We start from the raw sequence: 19,241 nt of genomic DNA on the forward strand, positions 1-19,241 counted from the left end.
CATAAGTAATAAACAGAATAAGTGGGGAAAAGTACTGACAGAAGAAAGATGGGTTTATCTTTTGTATAAGAACAACAGAATATATTTACGAAACAGGGAACAGAATAAAATTATTTAGGACTGAGCTTCCCGAGAGATGCCCTTCTGCAGTTGCAATCTACAGAGGTCTTTGGATTCCTACAAACACAAAAAAAGCTGCTGACAGGTGCTTAGCTTCAGTGCTTGTTTTCCCATGCTTTAGTTCAGTCAAACCTACATGTCTTCACACAGCAAAGCTTGCCTTACTTTCTTTGGTGTTAGATGGGAATGTGCATGTATGTATGTACTACTTTGTATGAGGATGTACTGAATATTTATGGTGAGATGGTAATGATATGAGCATGATAGCTACCTAAAATTTTTACATTTTAAATGCAAATGATGGATTGTGTATATGTATTAATATGGATTTTATATATATGAATCAGAGCAAAACTTTAAAAGGTATGGTAGTTTCTTTCCCTTGGTTATGTTATATCAAAAGGTGTTTCTGATTAGCAGCATTTTGGTCTAGAAGCTGACTTCCTTTTCAGTCTTTCCTCTGGTTTTGCAGTGGTAAATGTCAGTCAGCAGAATTTCTGATGATAAATTTGCTATGCCGTTCATTAGCTTGGGACTCAAAGTGACCAAGTTGCAGCCCTTAAGATTTGTGTTGCTTTTCCAGTTTCTCCTTCAAGTCTGTGTTCCGTAACCATCTCGAGACTTCATTTTGAGCTACATGAGAAAGCAGAAGTCGTTATCTGAATCAGGGTGTTCCTGGTTCAAAATAGAAGTATACTGTTTGTATCCTAACAAGTTTACCATCTGATGGATGCATATGCTCTTCCAGAAATGAATTAAAGACTGTGGTTTAGTTCCTCTCACACAGCTCTGTTTCACAGAAGTTGTTATTGCAGTTGAGTACCTCAGCAGGAGCAAGAAGGATCGACTGTTACTTGTTTCTCAACCAGCTTTCTTCTCTCCAGGAGCCGAATCCTGTGTTTGCTCAAGTTGATTGAACGTTTCTATTGGTTTCAGAGCACATTGTGTCCAACTGCAGGATGATTATTACAGGCAAGAACTGAGGCAGCATTATTTTTTAGTTATTTAGTTATTTGGCTATTTAGTTTACTTTTCCTCACAAGCCTTGCTGTTAGTGCCTTTCTACACTTTATGCTTTCAATTCTCTCAGCTACTTTTAGATTTGGTCTCTTAGGTAAATCGCCTGAATATAAACTGTAATTGGCTTTGCAAGCTGGGCTTTGTTTGCTTCTTTGCATGATTTCCCTTCAGAAACTGTGATCAGCACAGATCCTTTATTTATTTATGTCCACAGGAAAATATCACTCCAAGAAAAGTGTGTAAGAGACATAAATGGCCTATTTGTTGTTCTATCAAAACCATAGGTAGATTTAATTTACACTGAAACCTGTGACTGGAAAGTGAGTTTGTTTCTGAGAGTCCACTGCTTCCTTAGTTTCCTTTCTAACTTCACAGCAGATTTTTTTTAAGCTCTACATAAATTTTCACCGTGGGTTTCCCTCCCTGTTATTACCAGCCAGCCCACTGATCAGGCACCAGGGTTGTGTTATTGCTAAGTTTGTGGATTCTGTTGGAATCAGAAATCAAACAGGTGATAATGAATGTAAAATGTGTTTAAGTGTTGTGATGTTTAGTAGGTAGATGTACATCATGAAGGCCTTTCTTGTTAGCAATTTGTGATGAAGATGAATCATTCTTTGGGGAAAGGTTATAGTCATGTTGTATTCACATTCTAAAAATAAAAGAAAATCCAGCAGTGATAAATAAGTACCATCTGGAATCTGAACTATGTAATTGTCATGATTTGTCATCCGTGTAAGGTAAACTTATGAGAATGTTTAAGTCGAAGGTATAGACACAGAGATATCCAAATGTGTTAACTACTTCAAGTAAAAAAATATATTCCATGTGAGCTGGAAAGACTTCCAGAACCAAGAAGATGGAATTCATTGCAGCACAGCTGTATTGTGGGCATTGGGAGTAGCTGTATAGTAGGTTTTATATTGTTTTTAAAAATAGGGCTCTCTTTAATTACTTGATAGGTGAAAATGAACTTACATCAAAAGAATCGCCTTAAATGCTTTTTGTGATTTAACTTGGGTTGATGTAACTCCAAGATGCAGCAAGGGATGCAGATGAACTGTGTATGGGATTTTCTACCTTTGAGAAATATGTACTGCTGGAAATAAATCTATTCTATGACTTGAATGAAGAAAAGAAATAGAGATTTCTGAGAAAAGGCATTGGAAGAAAACAAGACAAGAAAGCCAGCCAAGAAATGGGAAAGCAGTGAAAAAAGCAAAACGCCTTTAGAAATAACTGCTCTGAATCAACATCACATAAATTTCTGCTTCTACTAGCTGCCCACTCACTTTCTCTTTTAATAGAAAGAATCTGAAACAAGAAGTGTGGGGAGCCATGGATTTGCCAAGGAAGCGAGTTTCCTGTCTTCGTGGGTTTTGTCTCACTTCGACTTAGTAATGGATTTGATCTCTTTAGGGTGTATATAACATATCAAAATGGTAGAAGCAGGCTTTTGTTTTTCCAAGTTTTCTCTTCCAATATAGAAGTGAAGCCTCACTAATAGCTTTATTATTTCCTTTCTGTGTGCATCAGGAATGACACTTTGTTCTTTAGGAGCTCTTTTACAGACATTCATTTATTCTCACAATGCTTCTGTGAGGGAGGCGGTAATATAATCTATGTTTTGTAGACAGAAATCTGCAGCACCAGCTAAGACAGTAAGTGATCTGTCCCGTGCCTCTCAGCAAGCACCTGGAGTACAGCCGTGGTTAGAACCTGGACAGACCTGGCACTACACCTTGTGCTCATTGCTCATAGCCAGGCCGTCTGTCAGCTGAGACACGTCTAGGGACAGACACAGACACCCAGGAGACTTGCAGAGGTGGTTTCTTTTCTGAAAAATTGCTTAGGTGACTAAAATCAAAGAGGCTTTTCACTGACATCTGTTATTTCTGTTCCTTTCTTTTTAGCTGGTGTTGCCGGAGTACTCTATCCATAGTCTTTTCTGCATAATGTTTTTGTGTGCTCAAGAGTGGCTCACACTGGGGTTAAATGTTCCTTTGCTTTTTTATCACTTCTGGAGGTAAGTCCATCTTTTATATGCTGACTGCTTATTAGCCTTATTTGCCAACTCAGCGCACAGGCAGATTGTATGAAATGCAGTGACAGGAGTCTGGCTGAATATCTTTTGCCTAGGTGCTTTTGCTGTAAGCAGCTGAAACTTACATTTCCAGAAAGAAAAAAAAAAAAAAAGTAATTTTTTGTGAACACTTAGAACAGGTAAAGAAAACACATAATAATATAAATGTGGCTTCCGGTTACTAACTTAGATAAATATTCCGAAAGGTATCAGGATGCACTCACCACAACTGAATGAAAACTCGGAAATTAAATAGGCTGGAATTTGGAAGTGGAACTTAGTGCAGCTCTAAGTACTTCACAGATAGGGAGTTGTAAAGCAATTCGTATCTGAAAGATCTTGTACCTATTGCTTAGAGCCCTAGCAAGGAAACCTTTCCATCAGAGTTGTGAAACAGAGACTAGACAAGTTGATGGAATTTTGCTTCTCATCTTCATAGGCAGCTTTATATTTGGTTTTGTTTGGGTTTTTTTCAGTGTAAAGTAAGTTATTTTGTGCTCTACAGTGCAGAATTCCTGTTCTGCAGGAGAAATCTCTCTTGGAGACTCTTGGAGTAGGGATTGCAGTAGATGAAGTTATCTTCACCCTGCCCATGTGAAAAAGTGGGGAGTGTTTCCACTCTGGATATCTGATATTTGTTTATATTCACTGAGAGGCTTTCAGAGTTGATCACGTAAGACCTGCTGTTGAGCAGCTTTAATGTTTTCTGGCCAGGCAGTGCAGCTGCTGCTGCTGCATCTTCCTTTGCATTTTGGTGGAGGATCAGCCTTCTGTTGCCTCTGAAGATAACCAAGAGACACTAGCTTTTGTGGTTGTCAGTCTGGAGTCTTGGCAAGTTTTGCATTTGCACAATGTTTGTAAAGGCATAGATGATTTTTGTCTGTCAGGGTTTCTTTGTGTTACAAAGATACATATGGCAGCAGATAGCTCCTGTTGTGAAGTAGCTTGAAGAGTAAATCTGTAGGGAAGGCCAAGACCATTATCTCAACTGGAAACTAAAAAGTTATAGCTTTTTTACACTATTTTCTGTAAAAGCTTGGTAGCAATGCAGAGTCATATGATAAAGTGTATTATTCAGAAGTCAGAGTGCCAGTATAGTTCTCAGAAAGCTAAATGGAATGAAGCTACGAGTGCTTTTCTCCCTGTTTGTTGGGTGCAATAAAAATGGTGCTGTTTTACTAAGGGTTAACAACCAAAGTGTGACAATAATACTGGTTTAAAAAGTCATGGGTTTTTTGTTTAGTTGTTTGGTTTTTGTTTATTTTTTGTTGTTGTTGTTTGGTTGGGTTTTCTTAATATCGTGTTTCATGTCCAAGGTGAAAATGGTCAGATTCTAAATAATTATATCAACCTTTGGAGAGAACTTTTGACTGTCTGTTTCCATGGTTCTCCATATGCTTTGCTATAATTGCTTCATAATTTCTGCTGGCTTAACCACAGACAGATTTGAGTTCATTGTGAAAGGTTCTGCATGAAATCAGTGGAAAACACTGTGTAATATCTTCATCCCAATGAAGATAATTAAGCAAGGTCTCACCTGTGGCCTCTGTAAAATAATTTGTAATTTTATCAGAGATTGTAAGTGGATGTGACTAATATTGGAAGGGAGGAAGTCAAAGTTATTATGACAACATTTACTTTCAAAGTTTGCTATGCATAACTTCTTTTATATATATCCGTCTGTTTGTTTGTCTGTCTATCTATAAGCAATCCCAGCAATCTTCAGTGGTTACATTACTGTTTCAAAGCAACAGAAATAACAATATTTCATCTGGTTTGTGTTGATCTAAAGCAGTTCATTAACTTTGCTAAGGACTTCCTTTTTGTTTGTTTATTTTTTGTTTTTTACTGCAAAGTAACAGAGACAAAAGCTCCTTTGCCAATAAATAAAAAAAGTTCCTTTGTCAGGATTTTCTTAAGCATCCAGTCGCTGCTGAGAATAATTAGAAATTTCTCCTATGTAAGAAGAAAAACATTTTCAAATTAAAAATTATTTGGATGATACATTTTTGAGCAGTGCTACAGGTAGAAAACATTAGTCAGCCAGCTCTTATATTACTCCATATTGATTTTTTTACTTTTCAGAGTTGAAGGAACTGAACTATCAGTTAGTTGAGACTGTCATCTTTCATCATGTCATCATGTCTGAAATCAGTTGTGTAGATGCAGTTAAAGCCCAGTAATCTTTCCTCCATGCTGTGATCACAAGCTGCCACACATTGTCACTCACAATATGTAAGTTATTAGTGAGTAAGCCAGAGGCATAAAAAAGAGCTGGTGATTGGGAGGGTGTGTATCTGCACATATTTAATACAGAATGTTACGAAATCATTCCAAATGTCTTCTCCTGCTCTTTCAGGTATTTTCGTTGCCCAGCAGATAGTTCAGAGCTAGCGTATGATCCACCTGCAGTCATGAATGCAGATACCTTGAGTTACTGTCAAAAAGAGGCCTGGTGTAAGCTAGCTTTCTATCTCCTTTCCTTCTTCTACTATCTGTACTGGTAAGTCTCGTCATTTCACTAAGGAAATAGTAGCTGCTTTTCATTTAACATGTGGAGTTGTATTTTACGAATGACTGGAACCAACTGGCTGGCTTCCTTAGTCTTACCAAGCATGCTTCTGATCTTGATTCAGGGAAGCATGCCCACTTACAGAAGCATGTCCTTATATCTGCTGACACCTCAATACAGAATATTAAGTGCCAGAGCCAAGCTAAGGAAAAAAATGTTTGCTCCTCTGCAGTTTCCTAGAATGGGTGAAATAGCATATGTTGTAATGACATTACATAAAATAAAAATTATAATGTACAAGTTTAGGATCAAATTCTATTCTGTGTTATACCAGCTGATTTTTTTCTTATGATTCAAGAGAATCATAAGAAAAATACTACAGCTGCCAATGTATATGATGCTCAAGGTGGTAAGTAAAAGGGTAGGTAGATGGTTGGTAGGAACATGGGGTGTACCATGCCTGTAGTCATTCCTACAACCTCTCTTTCATGGCAGCGTAAGCCTGCGCATGGTTCAAACCCCTGTTTTAAGTACATGCTTGAAGATAAACACCCCAGTTGTGTGTTGTTCCCCTTGCTCCTTTCAGCTGTCATATGTCCTTAGTGCACAGTTGCAAATGCCCAGTGCATGGATATATGAATATATTGAAGGTAAGGCCTTGGCGCAACCCTTATGCTTTTAGTCACCCCTGTAATCACACCATAAAACTACTTGACAACAAAGGTTAACACACTTTAAATGGAGGTGTTGTTTTATGACTCCTTTCTTCTGCTCCTTCTTCCATAATGTATTTGCACAGAGAGCCTCTTCAAGCCAGCCTTGCATGCAGTAATCCCTCTGCAAGGCAGGTTTGTATGCGGTGGAAGAAGATGAATGTTATTTCTCCTTTGATCACTGGTCTGTTATCTGTTCTGTTGTTCCCCATGTCTTGAGGAGTCATTGCTACAGGCTGATGTTTTTCAATATTAATTATAAATACTATTGACATCAGAGCTTTTTCTCCTTGTATGTGCCTGTGCCTGCATACATGAGAGAGAGAAAGAAAGTAAAAGGACCCAGACTCACAGAAGCTGGTAGGTGCTCAGCTCACCCTGAGATGGATGAGTCTGAGCAGGAGTTTATCATCCAGCAACTTTGAGGGTTTGGGCTGAGTGCCTTTGTCCACCACTCCTCTTCACAGGGACGAGAGTGGAAAGCGTTGCAGTTATGCTAGACAAGCTCTGTTGGTAGTGCAAGGAGAGATGGCAAGGCATGGCTGGAGAGAGAAGCATTTTTAACCCCACATTTTTGTGTTGGCTAAAAGACCCTGTCAAAGTCAGCTATGTAGTGTGGTCTAGCATTTCTGCGGGGACTCTACTGTTGTGCAGCTTCCTCTGAGCCCTGCTTCCTTCATTCTAAAATGTGGCCATAAGCCAAAATCCACTGCCTGGTGCTAAATAAAATTGTGTTAGTTACATTCAGTTTTTCTGTAGTTTCCTGGGTGTTGTCAGAATTGGAGTTGCTGTAAAATGGAGCTGTGGCAATATACTGTGATTTCTTTGCTTTCCAGAGCTGCATTTAATATGTATGGATTCACTCCAGCTGGTGTCTGCATTTTATGTTTTTTCTACTGCATGGAGTTTTCTCCAAAGGAAACAAAATAATGCAGTTTCATGGCAAACCTTGCCTGCCCTGCCGAGAGCTGCTAGTTGAAATTTTAAAGATCAAACGTGCTGAAGCAAAATTGTTTTGTTTCTTCGCTGTTCAAATTCAGACATCAAACTGCAGTTTAATAAGCTCAAACACAGCTTGTGGTGCAGTAGGATGTCGATAATGAATGTGTTATTTCTTGAGTGCTTTTTGATACCCGTCTTGAACATATCATAATTAAGATGCTTTAAAGAGATGGAAAGAATGCAGAGGAAAGCATAGACCATTACAGTCAGACCTGAGGAACAGACAGTAAAGGATTCTAAAAATCTAAGTGCTCTGTATGCCTCAAAAGAATACTTTCATATTGTGTTTTTCTTTTACATTCAGCATGATCTACACTTTAGTGAGCTCTTAACTGAAAGATCATCATTAAAGACTGACAACGACAAAGGCTGGAGGTGCAAGGATGGGTGAGCCAAGTGATGCATGATTAACAAAAAGGCAAAGAGATGAAAACTTTGATCCCAAGAAGTAAATAGAGTATGTGAAAGAGAGACCTAGCAAGAAGGAGCAGAAAACGGTGGCAGAATGGCTCAGTTAACTGTTTATCTCCTGTTTCTTAGTGTGTTGCAGTAAACGACTTTCAAAACCCAAACACAGAAAAAAAAAAGCAACAAGGTGGGCCACATCACAGAACTATTCACTTCTTCAGGGATAATGCTGCTCAGATAAGTGGATTCATTATAAACTATAGCCCCTACTGTCTTCCAGGGAGCAAAATTTCTTGATGACAGTTCTGGACTGAGGAAGCAGAGGGCAAGATCATCTTACATGAAAAATGGGCACCGACTGGAGGTCACATAAGAAATGTGGCTGTTCTGCAGGGATATTCATATGATACTAATCAAACAGGGATGTTGGATCTTGTGGAATTGCTTCAGTGTTTATTTTTTTTTCCACCCATAACAACAATAACAAAAGAATTTGCAATTGCTGTTTTCTGATGATATGCTATTCCTGTAGGTGAACATCCAGTATATTTCTGTACTTAATTTGTGATGCACCAATAACATATAGTGATATGTATAAATACTTTGGCCTTGACCTAATAATGCCAGGCACTTACCAGAACAATGTTCCTCTGACTGCAAAAATAGGTAAAAGCTATGTATATTAAGGAAGATTGTAATATAGGTATTATATTCATCACAATGCTGGATAACTGGATAACAATGCTGGATACTGGGCCAGCTAATCATCGTCTGTAATTCTGTTTTGCAGCTTTATTTCTGCTGTCAAATTTGAGCTGAAATGAATGCACAGAATGTTTTTTGTCTTGTATGGGGTTTGTATTGAAAGATGTTTGGTTTTTTAATAATTTAAACATTTTTAAATTTTATCATATAATTCACATATATGGGCTGTATATCTTTGTATATATGTACCTACAAATACACATCTACATAAATACTCACAATCTATTTATATTTTAGGTTAATCTGTTTGATTGACAGGTCAAAGGCATCAAGTGTCTGCTGCTAAATATATTTCGGCACTGAACCTAATGGACCAGGGCTGGTTCCCTCGAAGTCACTAAGGTATTTAAATGCAGCCACTGGTGCTCTGGGTAGTAGGCAAGCCTGCAAGATCAAGACGAACACTAGTCCATGCACAGAGGCCACTTGGGTCTTGCATTGAGAAGGGGCTAGTAAGATGTGTTGCTACCAGAGGTACTGCAGAGAAAAGTGCAGTGAGGCTCATCTGTACCCCAGCTTGGTTACAGCTGGTTTTATTAGCACTAGCACATTGCTGACCCTGCCAAATTTGGTCTGGCTATTGAGAGCCAATAGATTGTTCCTGTACCAAACGCTGAGAACTTTTTAGTCTGAGCACAGGACTTTGGCAGGAGAGATACAGTTTCACATTCAGCACTGCCTCTGTGCTAACATACTGTCTGGTTTAGAGCATGGTGCAGAAAACAATGGATGAATGGAGTCATCTGATGTCTGGCAAGGTCCAAACTGAGCTGGAGTTACTGAGTGTGTATGGTGCCAAGGCTCTTTCTGGTTTGATCTGGCTACGTTAACAAAATTGAGTCCTGTTTATTAGCCTGCAAAGCACAGTTGCTGCATGCAGCATGCAGCCAACTCCCAAATCATGCCTGACCATTGTTTGGAAGAGTGCCAGCTAGCCTGTGCAAAAACTATACCAGGGGTCATTCCAACAATATTTAGATCAAGTTGTCCCAGGTACTAACATTCTTTAATTTACAAGTACAGACATAGCCAGTAGGTCTTGCTGGATGTAGTTTTGCTCTTTACAACATAGCATTCCCAGTTCTGGAAGCACTCAACTAAGGAAGCTAATATAGGCTCTGATGGTTCATTAGTTTGAATTGCACACACTACAGAAGAGGCTAAACCGCTCTTGAAATCACACTGGCCCTACTGTATTTGCTTGGAGTGTGCTTCAGCTAAGAAACTTTGCTGGGTCATTACAGAACTAAGTGATAAAGCTCTGTTGCCTTGGTAAAATTAATGCATGACCCATAAAAAGCTGATGATTGTAACTGAACTCCTTATCTACACCCTTAAGTGAAGCATCTAGTTCTACATAAGTGTAGGAACTAGATTCACAAGAGCAAATCAGCATCACAGTGATAACTTCTAGGCATCTTGCTACTTCATAAAACTCTCGGCTCTAAGCAGGTGAGCGAATCTTTCCACGCATCTCCCAGGATGGAGGTGGAAAAAATTTAATTCAGGTTTCCTACATTCCAGATACATGCTTTAAAGTCAGTTTCATCAAAAGGTCTGGCATTTTTCGGTGAGGCTGGATGGGTGAAGGTATGATCGTGTTTTACAGGATAATACAGAGTTTTCAAATCCTGAGATTTAGGCATAAGCTAGACTGCCAGCAGTTCAGTTCCTTGCCTACATGGCTGGGCAGAAGCTCTGTGAGTTCTTGTAAGTGACATTGGCATCTAATTCTTGGCTTTACACGAGAGGCACTTTTATATATAGGTCTTCTGAATGTAGCTTCAGGTGACTTCAAGGACATAATGCTTGATGTGCTAGGTCATTTGAAACAAGTTCTCTGTTTCAGGCAACTTCATCAATGTATTAATACTTATCAAACTCCACCTGAAAGCAGAACAGTTTGTTTGATCTCGCTAGTCCTATAAGCAAGTGTTTCCAGGATCTCGGTGCTTTGGTACCAGAAGGTTTTTCCACATTTCCAGAGTAAATTTGTTCTTCAATAATTGATTCCACTTGCTTGTGAGCCAGTGTTAGCCTAAATACACCTTATCTCATGCTGCTTAAGACCCTGATACGTGGAGAGAGCAGTCCTTTCCAGCCTCCATTCTCTTTGAAGTGGACCATCTCTTTTTCCATCCTCCCATAGAAAAGCTCTCTGTTTTCCACGTCTTTAAAGGATTTCTCTGCTGTCGTTCCAGTCAAATTAGTCTTTCTTAAGAGTGGATGATCACAGCTGTTCAGAGTATTCTGGAGAGTATCTTACCCTAACTAGTCCTTACTGTGAATGGGCAATGAAAGCTCACGTTCTCAGTTCTTTCCAGTAATCCTTATTCAAAAAAGTATTCCCACTGCTCTCAATACCATTTTTTTTTCTCTTCAAGCAAAATCTTAAAAGTCAATGGAAATATTGTTTAATATGAAAAGACTTTCCCTTTCATTGAATTTAATGAAGTTTCTCCAGAGCAGAAACAATATTTGAAACTGGCCAAAGCATTAACTGAAGGAAGTTTAACGTAAACCAGAACTCAAGAGTAATGAGACTTCCTAAGGTGTCTGGCAGTATCAAGAAGCTGCTAGCTTGACAGGCAGCAGAGTGAGATACAGCCCTCAGCATGTTCCTTGTTCTGTGTTGTTACCCAGGTGGGTCGCAGTATCTTGTTGGGTTACTCCAACAGATTCCCACCGCTTGGCTGCAGTCCAGTGCTAAACCATTACCTGGTGGTGCTGCTGTAGTGGCAAGTAGACTTCAATAGCATATTCATACTGGTATCCAAATTAGTAATTTTCTTACATTGGCAAGATTGTCTCTCTGGATTTCTCAAAGGATACCAAAAAAAAATCCTTTCTTTTCTCTAAAGTCAAAGAGTTCTCTTGTATAATGGGAAGTGTATGATTACTGTAAAAATTCCAGAAATTTACCCTAGATTATTCTGTGTCGTGGCCGTGTGGTCTGGCCTCCAAACAGTTTTACGTGCGTATAGTGGGTGTTCTCAAGACGAGATTTGTCATTTTCTCTGTTAGACTTGCCAGCCATTTTATAAGAGAAGCAGCACAAATAGAGGAAGGAAGAATGAGAGATTCAAGATACCTCTTGCCCTTTTCACCCCTGACCCTGTATCTGGTTAATCACAAGCTAAGCATACTTTGACCAAAGCAAGGAAAGTAAAGAACTGCATAGCCATTGATGAGGAACAGAAAAATGCTTTGATCTTTGGGCACAAGGCCGTCTCTTCCCCTTGTCATGCTTTTAAGGGAGAAATAATCTATGCTATCCTGTCTCCAGTTCCTTCTTGTTGGTTGGTGGAGGCTAGAGCTTTCCTCCCAAAGCCTGTCCCCTTCCCATCTCTTTTCCAGGAAGGGCGAATGTCATTACTCAGAAGCAGCAGTTTTCTTCTCTCACGTGCTCTGGTGATACAGATAAATCCCACAAAAGTCATAAGAAAATACATCACCTCCCACTTAAATGGGTTTTTGTTTTCCTCATTTGTACCATCTGTAAAGTGGTATCTGGTGGTACCTAGCTTGTGAAATCTTCCCATACTTTTTTTTTCTTTTTTTTTTTTTTTTTTCCCCATAACTGTTGAATCTGCTTAAAGGAAAAAGGTAGGACATGGGAAAAAAATGTGAGAGGATGAGACCTGAATGAGCTGCTTACCAAAGGGGTAGCTACACAGCGTGCTGGCCTGGAGTGACGGAGAGGCAGCCCTGTTGGGAAGGTGTTGCTCTGTGGTTCTGCCTGTCCTATTTATAGTCAGGTAATTGCAGCGGTGCCAAATAAAATTGTTTTTGCTATGACTCTTTCAAATACAGCAAATCAATGGTGATAGCAGAATGCTTCGCCTACAAATAATTAACTGCACTTAAGCTGTCAGAAATGTTTTTCTGTTTGTTTCCTTGGGCCATAGTCTTTCTTTTGCACTAAGCCACTGAAAATGCAAGAAAAAGTTCTTCAGCCTACAACTTACAGCAACTGCACTGCAGCTGTTATGATCTGGCACTGCTGTTGGGGTCATGATTACTCATACATTAGCATGGGTATTGGCAATCTATTGCTTTTCCTTTCTCCGTTCAGTCTCCACATGTGTATTTGTGTGTAATTTTTTTTTTTACAGGGCATGATCCAAAATCTTTGAATTTACTGGAGATTTTCCATTGTTTCCAGTATACAATGTTTCCAATAGACAAAATCCAAATGTTATTGGATGTTACGTAAATCTTGGGTTGCTACGAATAGAACAGGAGATCAAAAGGTTGAAATAAAACAAGATTTTTTTAAATTTATTTTTTATTTGGGAAGCAACAAATATTAGACTGCCGTCCATACTGCACTGAACTTTGCATTGGTGATCTCAATCCATATTCCTGCTCTGGTGAGCTTTGTGATTATTCATTGCTCATGAACACATTGTTCTGATTTATTTTTGTTCTGCACAGTAATGCAGTTGTAGGTGGGAAGGAGGGAAACTTCTGCTGTAAAATACAGCATTCTCCTTTTTTTTCTCCCAGATAACCTATAAACAAGTTCTAGTGATATATTTCAGTGGTACACCTCAACTTAAGAATGAAGCTGTTTGCTGCAGGTAATATTCTGCTGCAATCTAATAGATCACAGTTCTAGAAATATTTTTAAGTGCTTACACAATTAAAGTAGTTATTTTCTTACCTTTAATTTGCTGGTCAATTTTTCACATAGGAGAAAATGTACTTCTGTGGCCCGATTCCTTGACTTTCTGTGTAGTCAAACTCGCATTGAAGCTCTGAGGGATGCAAAACATTTTTATTTTTTTTTTTCCTGATAATGAGACCCAATGTTTAGGTCATATATTGTGGAAATGAAGAGGTAAAAAACTAAAATCTCTTCTTTAGTCCAAAGCTTGAATAGATGTTACTCCTTTCTTCCCATATCACCAGTTTTCTGACAGACCTGAAGAAATCTGACTGACTGGCTGTTGTGGCGGTTTCAGTCTTGTTGGATGGATTTTTCAACCACAGATCATTAGCCCGAAACACTGACTGGAAAGCATAGCTCCCACAAACCACACCAAGATTTATGGAAATGTCTTAAGTAACACAGCAGAGATCCAGTGTTATGGAAGAACTCTCACCTGTGCATAGTAATATAGAGTCCCAAGCAAATAATAGGATAAATAATACATAGTACAAGTCATGTAGTACAAGTAAACCAGAATTTCTGCTCCATCTGTAACACATTTTTTGTAATACAGTGTTTTGCTTGGTGTAAAAAGCAATATAAATTCCAAGACAGAAGATAAGCAGGCTGTGGCAGTTAACAAGAATGCCAAGTTTGACCATAGTTGTTTCTAAACATTTCAAATAATTTCTGTTTCTGACAGAGTTATTGACAGCTCAGGGTTACTGGAGATGCAAATTGTGATATTAATAGCAGCTTTAGCAATACATACGTTCGCTTCTTTTGGAATAAGAATCCATGTTTCTTTCTAAAACATATTTAACAGATTTTCAAACCTCACCTGAATCTCAATGTATAGCAAATTTGAATGTATTACCAAAACCCCGAATGAAATGCAAATACAAAATATAGCAAACATGGCAGATTCTTAACAAATTTCTAGAGATCCTTGTTATTCAAAGGCAATTTCTAAGTTTGATGTCATTTATTGTGGGTTTCTGGACTGGTGAAGCCCAGTCAATAACAACTGTTCTGCAAGATGACGAGCAAATGCAAGCTTGGTTATGTCTTCCAGACTGCCCAGAAACATCTCATCATGTAGCTACATTTACTACAGAACAGATGACGTCAACTTTGTCATTTTGAATCACTCGCCCTTTCCGAAGGTAAGAACATCACAGTCCAAAACTTTTCTTAACTGTTTTTTCAGCCGATGATGCTGACCTACATTGTCATTACAAGCACACACTTGTCTCCAGGTTGAAAATTACCATTAGGTAAGAGCAATTTTCACCGACCTGTTCTTGAGCTTCAGCTTTCACTGTTTTGGTGTGGGCTTTTTTTTTTCATCTGAAAGGAAGATTTATTTCCTGTGCCTATTGACCAGCAGCACTACATTGATTTTGAAAGCCTTCCTCCCACCCACCCTTTTGTTGGGTGCATTTTAGTATGTATCAAAGTGTACTAAATCCATGTCTTCGAAATGTGTTTCTCTTCAGGTCTGATTTCCTGCTCTTTCAGTGCTGAGTAGTCATCCAGCCATAGAGAGGGATATAAATGAATTATAAAGTTGTATAAAATAACCAGTGGAGGAGAGCTCTTATCTATCCTTATGAAAACAATGGGAGCACTGAAAGAAAATTAAGAGGCAAAGTTGGGAAACATGAAAATAAATACATGCCCTGTTTTAATCAATGAACACATTGTCACAAAAGATACAAGTATGGGAACACCAAATATTCAGTATTGTTTCATGTGAAACTATACCCTTATATAGGTAACAAACACGTCTATAGTTATATTTGAAAGAATAAAACCATAGAAGAGTTAGAAACCCACAGCTTTCAGGAGCCATCCAGTTACCGGTGGTTTGAGTTCAGCAGACTATTCATGCTGTGACCAGCTTATCCACTGCAAAGTATTTTCCAGTTTGTTCTGAAATGTTGGGGGGTGGCTGCTATCAGAGAGAGCAGCTGAAGCCGGATGAGCCATTGCTGTGTTGGTTCAAAGACTCCATTTCTGTTCTCAAATGACCATAAATCCAGAACATCCACTGAATTAGAAACTGTTTCAAATTATTAACTTTTCCACGCTGAGGATAAAATTTCAAAAGCTCCTAAATGGCTTTGGAGTGCAAGTCTAATTTTCACAAAATATTTGGATGTTTACTTAACAGAGCTAAGGAGCCTAAGAACCTCTCAAAAGTGAGATGAAACACTTCTCCACATACAAAGACTTCAGTAGGTAGGAAAATGCAATAATAATTTGCCACGTGGTAGCTGTTCCTCACCAGGTCCCTGGGCTTGCACTCTATACACTACAGCCTCGTAAAGCAAAGTCTGCAGTTTCACAGGTAGTTTGCACTGGAAGTTAATGCAGAATAGCTGATGTATTATTCAGTCCTTTATTGCTCTTTAGATTCACTTTCCCTGCATATGAACCCTTAGACTCATAAGTACTTCAGCCACTTAAAAATGTTATTTGAGTGCAGTCTACTCCTGTTTAATCAGCTAACCAGAAAGGATATAAAAATAAGGCAAAGCCAGATAATCCCTCTTTAGGAAATGAAAGTCTCATGGTTGAGTTATCAACTCGAGAAAATGGGAATTCAGCTCATTGCTGTAAGGCAGCCTTCCTTTGTCACTTGGGGTGGGCATTTAATATCTCAGCTCACCATCTCCTACCTGGAGGTGATAGCGCTTCCTTTCTCCCTTGTTTTGTGTGTCTTTGTCTCTTTGGATTATGAACTCTTGGGAGACAGAACCATTTCTTTCTGCGAGTAATGACTGGCACTGCATAGCTGAAACTGGGAATTACACGTCTAGATGGTATTATAAATAATTAATACTTTTCCTCATGAGAGGAAGCAACTAAATTCAGTGGAATTAGTCAAAATGTATTTGTTCCACTGTCACCAAGATAGGTACCTGACCTGGTATGTTGCTTTGCCTTAGTGCCTGCTGTCAAACTTAAGCGTGTTTTAGGCTCTGAATCATGTAATGCTGTAATCTGATGCTGCCAAAAAGCACTAAAATGTAAAGAATAAAAAAATCCTAAAAGCTCCTCATTTCATTATTTTATACCCTTTGACTACCCCTTTGCTCTAACCTTTCATCCTCTTCCTTTATCGCACAATGGCATCCTGTTTTGTGCATCTGTCAGTGTTGCATTGAGAGCAAACCCAGTGCACGCTCAGGCTAAAATGGTGGCACTGGTTCTAACCCTGACCATTTGTCTGCCTGTGGACATTTATTTGAGAATGAAATTATCCTATTTTGGCTTTTAACTAGGTACAAATGGAAATCGGCTAATTGGATAGAAATCCTTTTTATTCCGGAATACAAATAAAGCCACGTGTACAGAAGTTTGCTATTTAAATCAGTTTATCTAAATCAGCACAAATGTATTATTAGACTAAATCAGAAGTTGTCTCCATTTGGCTAAGGATGATACAACCCAGCTGCAAAACAGCAGAGCTGTGTTCGCAAGCAGGATCACGTCCCAGTTGTAAGTACTGGTGTAAGCATACTCTAACCTTTCACGGTGTGGAGTCATGCAGGTCACTGGTGGGCACCTGGCCTTCGAGCCAACACACTTGGTTTTGCACTGCAGTGGCTGAGGAGCGTTCACAGATGGGCTGGTGTGATTGAAAACGAGTTAATTTTACTCATGCAGTTAGAAAGGTTTCTTGTTTGTAGCTAGCATGGTCATCGTTTAGATTTAGTTTGAGAACAAGAAGGTAACACCCTGGGACAGAGCTAATGTTTTTAATTGCTCTGGTCTGGGAGCCGAGGCCGCTGAGCTCTGCCCACAGGTGTGAGGCATCGAGGAAGGGGGACAGAGATGGGGCAGAGCTTGACTGACATCCAGACCGATCAATAAGAGTGTTCCATCCCATCAGCGTCATGCTGCCTGTTTGAGGAGAGCTGGGATTTTATGGCTAGGCAGGACAGCGGGAGATGGAGACCTGTTCTGGTTCAGCTCCGTTTTGGTGGAGTTCTGTTCAGGAGTTCCTTTATTTCAGCCTTTTGCCATCCTGCCGTTTTGCAGAGGCCTCTGGGCCTTTCTGCCTTTTTCTCTCTCCTCTCTCCGGGATCAGCCGTTCGGGACCAGGTGCTGCCGCCTGGGACTGGCTGCTCAGTGCGGATGGAGGAATTGCATTGAGAATCTTTTATGTTCTATTTTCCATTTTATATAGTAGTAGTAGACGACTATTATTTAGTTATTTTATTAAACTGTGTTCATCTCAATCCATGAGTTTCTCCCTTCCCTTTTGATTCTCTCCCCTGTTTGGGGGTGGGAACTGAGTGAGCAGCTATTGTGGTTTTAAATTGCTAGCTCAGGTTAAACCGCAGCAGGTTAACTCCACTATGTGACCAGTGTTTAAAATTAGATGGGAAGTAAAACAACCTGGGGAGTTAGTATATTAAAAAGTGCCAAACTTCTGCGAAGTGGATACATGTTTAACCCCTGTTTCTTCTACCACCCTTGAATTTGGCCACGTAATATTTCAGTTCTAGATCCTTGATTTAAACACTCAAGTAGGCTTTTTGTTTTATACATAAGTATGTATTTTCTAAGAGATTGCATGAGATGAACTATAAAGGAATCTAAGGTTTTTCCATATCCCTTTTATTGTCCATTTATAAGCCTTTACATACTTTGGAATTTAAGTTCATGCTCCTTGATATGCACATTTTCACAAGCTATCTAGAAGCTAAATAAATTCTTGTCTGTTAATATGAATAACAAAGGGACACGCTCTTCTGTTTTCTCTGTGTCTACCACTTTTAGCAGATCCAACAGTAATATTATTTATGGGATTTTACTGAGCATGAAAAGGAAGCCATATTGCTGGACTGCAGTGGCTTTTCTAACAAGTTCATTTAAAATTCATTTTTGACAAGCACTGCTGGTGGGTTCAGAGGAGCTGCTGTGGGGTCATTGTAAACCACATCACTTCAGGTCATTTGAGAGCCTTTTTGCAAGGGATGTTGAAGACATGCCCTGGATGTGCTTATTCTTTGACTCTTTGGCCTTGAAAACCTAAATGCAGTTAGCAAGGTCTGTGGGAGAAAAATGAAAGCTGGTAAGTCCTGCTTGTCATCCAGAGTGCTTTGGCTTTGAATACCCATGAAGGAATCTGTTCTATTTTCTGTTATGGCTTTGCCTTACGAGAACAGGCAATATCCCTGTAAGTTAATTATTAAACAAGTTTGTTAAATTGTATTGGAAAACATGAATCACTCTTTCAACACCTGTTGCCTGTAAGTAGAAGCAGTATTTATCCTCCAAAAGCTTCCTGAAGAGGTAGTGGCAGCAGCAGAATTTTAATGTACCTTCTCTCATTCATCATTTGAAGTCTACAACAACAAGCGATGAATCTTTGATGAACCACGTCAAGCTTCCTTCAGATTGTAATAGCAGTTTTGTAAGCTTCAAAGAAGTTCGGAAACAATTTGTTATGACTGTTCCTACTTTTTTTCTCTAAGCACTCAGCCCAGTGCTGAGCACTGGTACATCATTTGTGTAGAAAGTCTTGTCCCCGTGTTTCTAGTGTAAATGAAAACCTGCATAGCCAACATTAGAAGAATATTTTCCAGAGAAGTCTCAATAAAAGTTGCCATGCTACAGGAATCCTTTTAAAGATTTTTATTTTTTAATTATTATTTTTTTAAAATATTGTTGTTTTAAGTGTGAATTATTGACCATGTCTAGAGACAAGCTCTTATCCTGGTGCACTGGGAGTGATTATGAATTGCTTATGCTTTCTTCATGCAGTCATAGGGCTCTGTTTTCTCTCTGCAATATTTTTTAACATCCATGAAACACACTTCTATCTCCACCAGATAACATGTACTCAAATGAGGACCTTACTTTTGTAATTTCTTTTTTTGTCAACTTGGTTTTGTGGCTCACGCCGCTACAGGCTAAAGTCTGAACTAGTGCATGCAAGCACTGAGA

General features: G+C 39.1%; 1 protein-coding gene across 2 annotated transcripts in view; it reads left to right on the forward strand.

Annotated features, from left to right (window-relative positions):
- The window catches only part of CNIH3 (cornichon family AMPA receptor auxiliary protein 3), a 54,560-nt gene extending 45,980 nt beyond the window's left edge, over positions 1–8,580 (forward strand). The window contains exons 4-6 of one of the 2 annotated variants that reach the window (XM_065632068.1): positions 3,054–3,166; positions 5,583–5,726; positions 7,755–8,580. In XM_065632068.1, the coding sequence (XP_065488140.1) occupies positions 3,054–3,166; positions 5,583–5,726; positions 7,755–7,782 (285 nt within the window). In that variant the 3' untranslated portion in view covers positions 7,783–8,580. The remainder of the gene's footprint in view (positions 1–3,053; positions 3,167–5,582; positions 5,727–7,754) is intronic. The other variant, XM_065632071.1, reaches the window with a different exon arrangement.
- Positions 8,581–19,241: the final 10,661 nt, after the last annotated feature.

This window comes from Caloenas nicobarica, chromosome 3 (assembly GCF_036013445.1).
Source record: "Caloenas nicobarica isolate bCalNic1 chromosome 3, bCalNic1.hap1, whole genome shotgun sequence".
Lineage (NCBI taxonomy): Eukaryota > Metazoa > Chordata > Aves > Columbiformes > Columbidae > Caloenas > Caloenas nicobarica.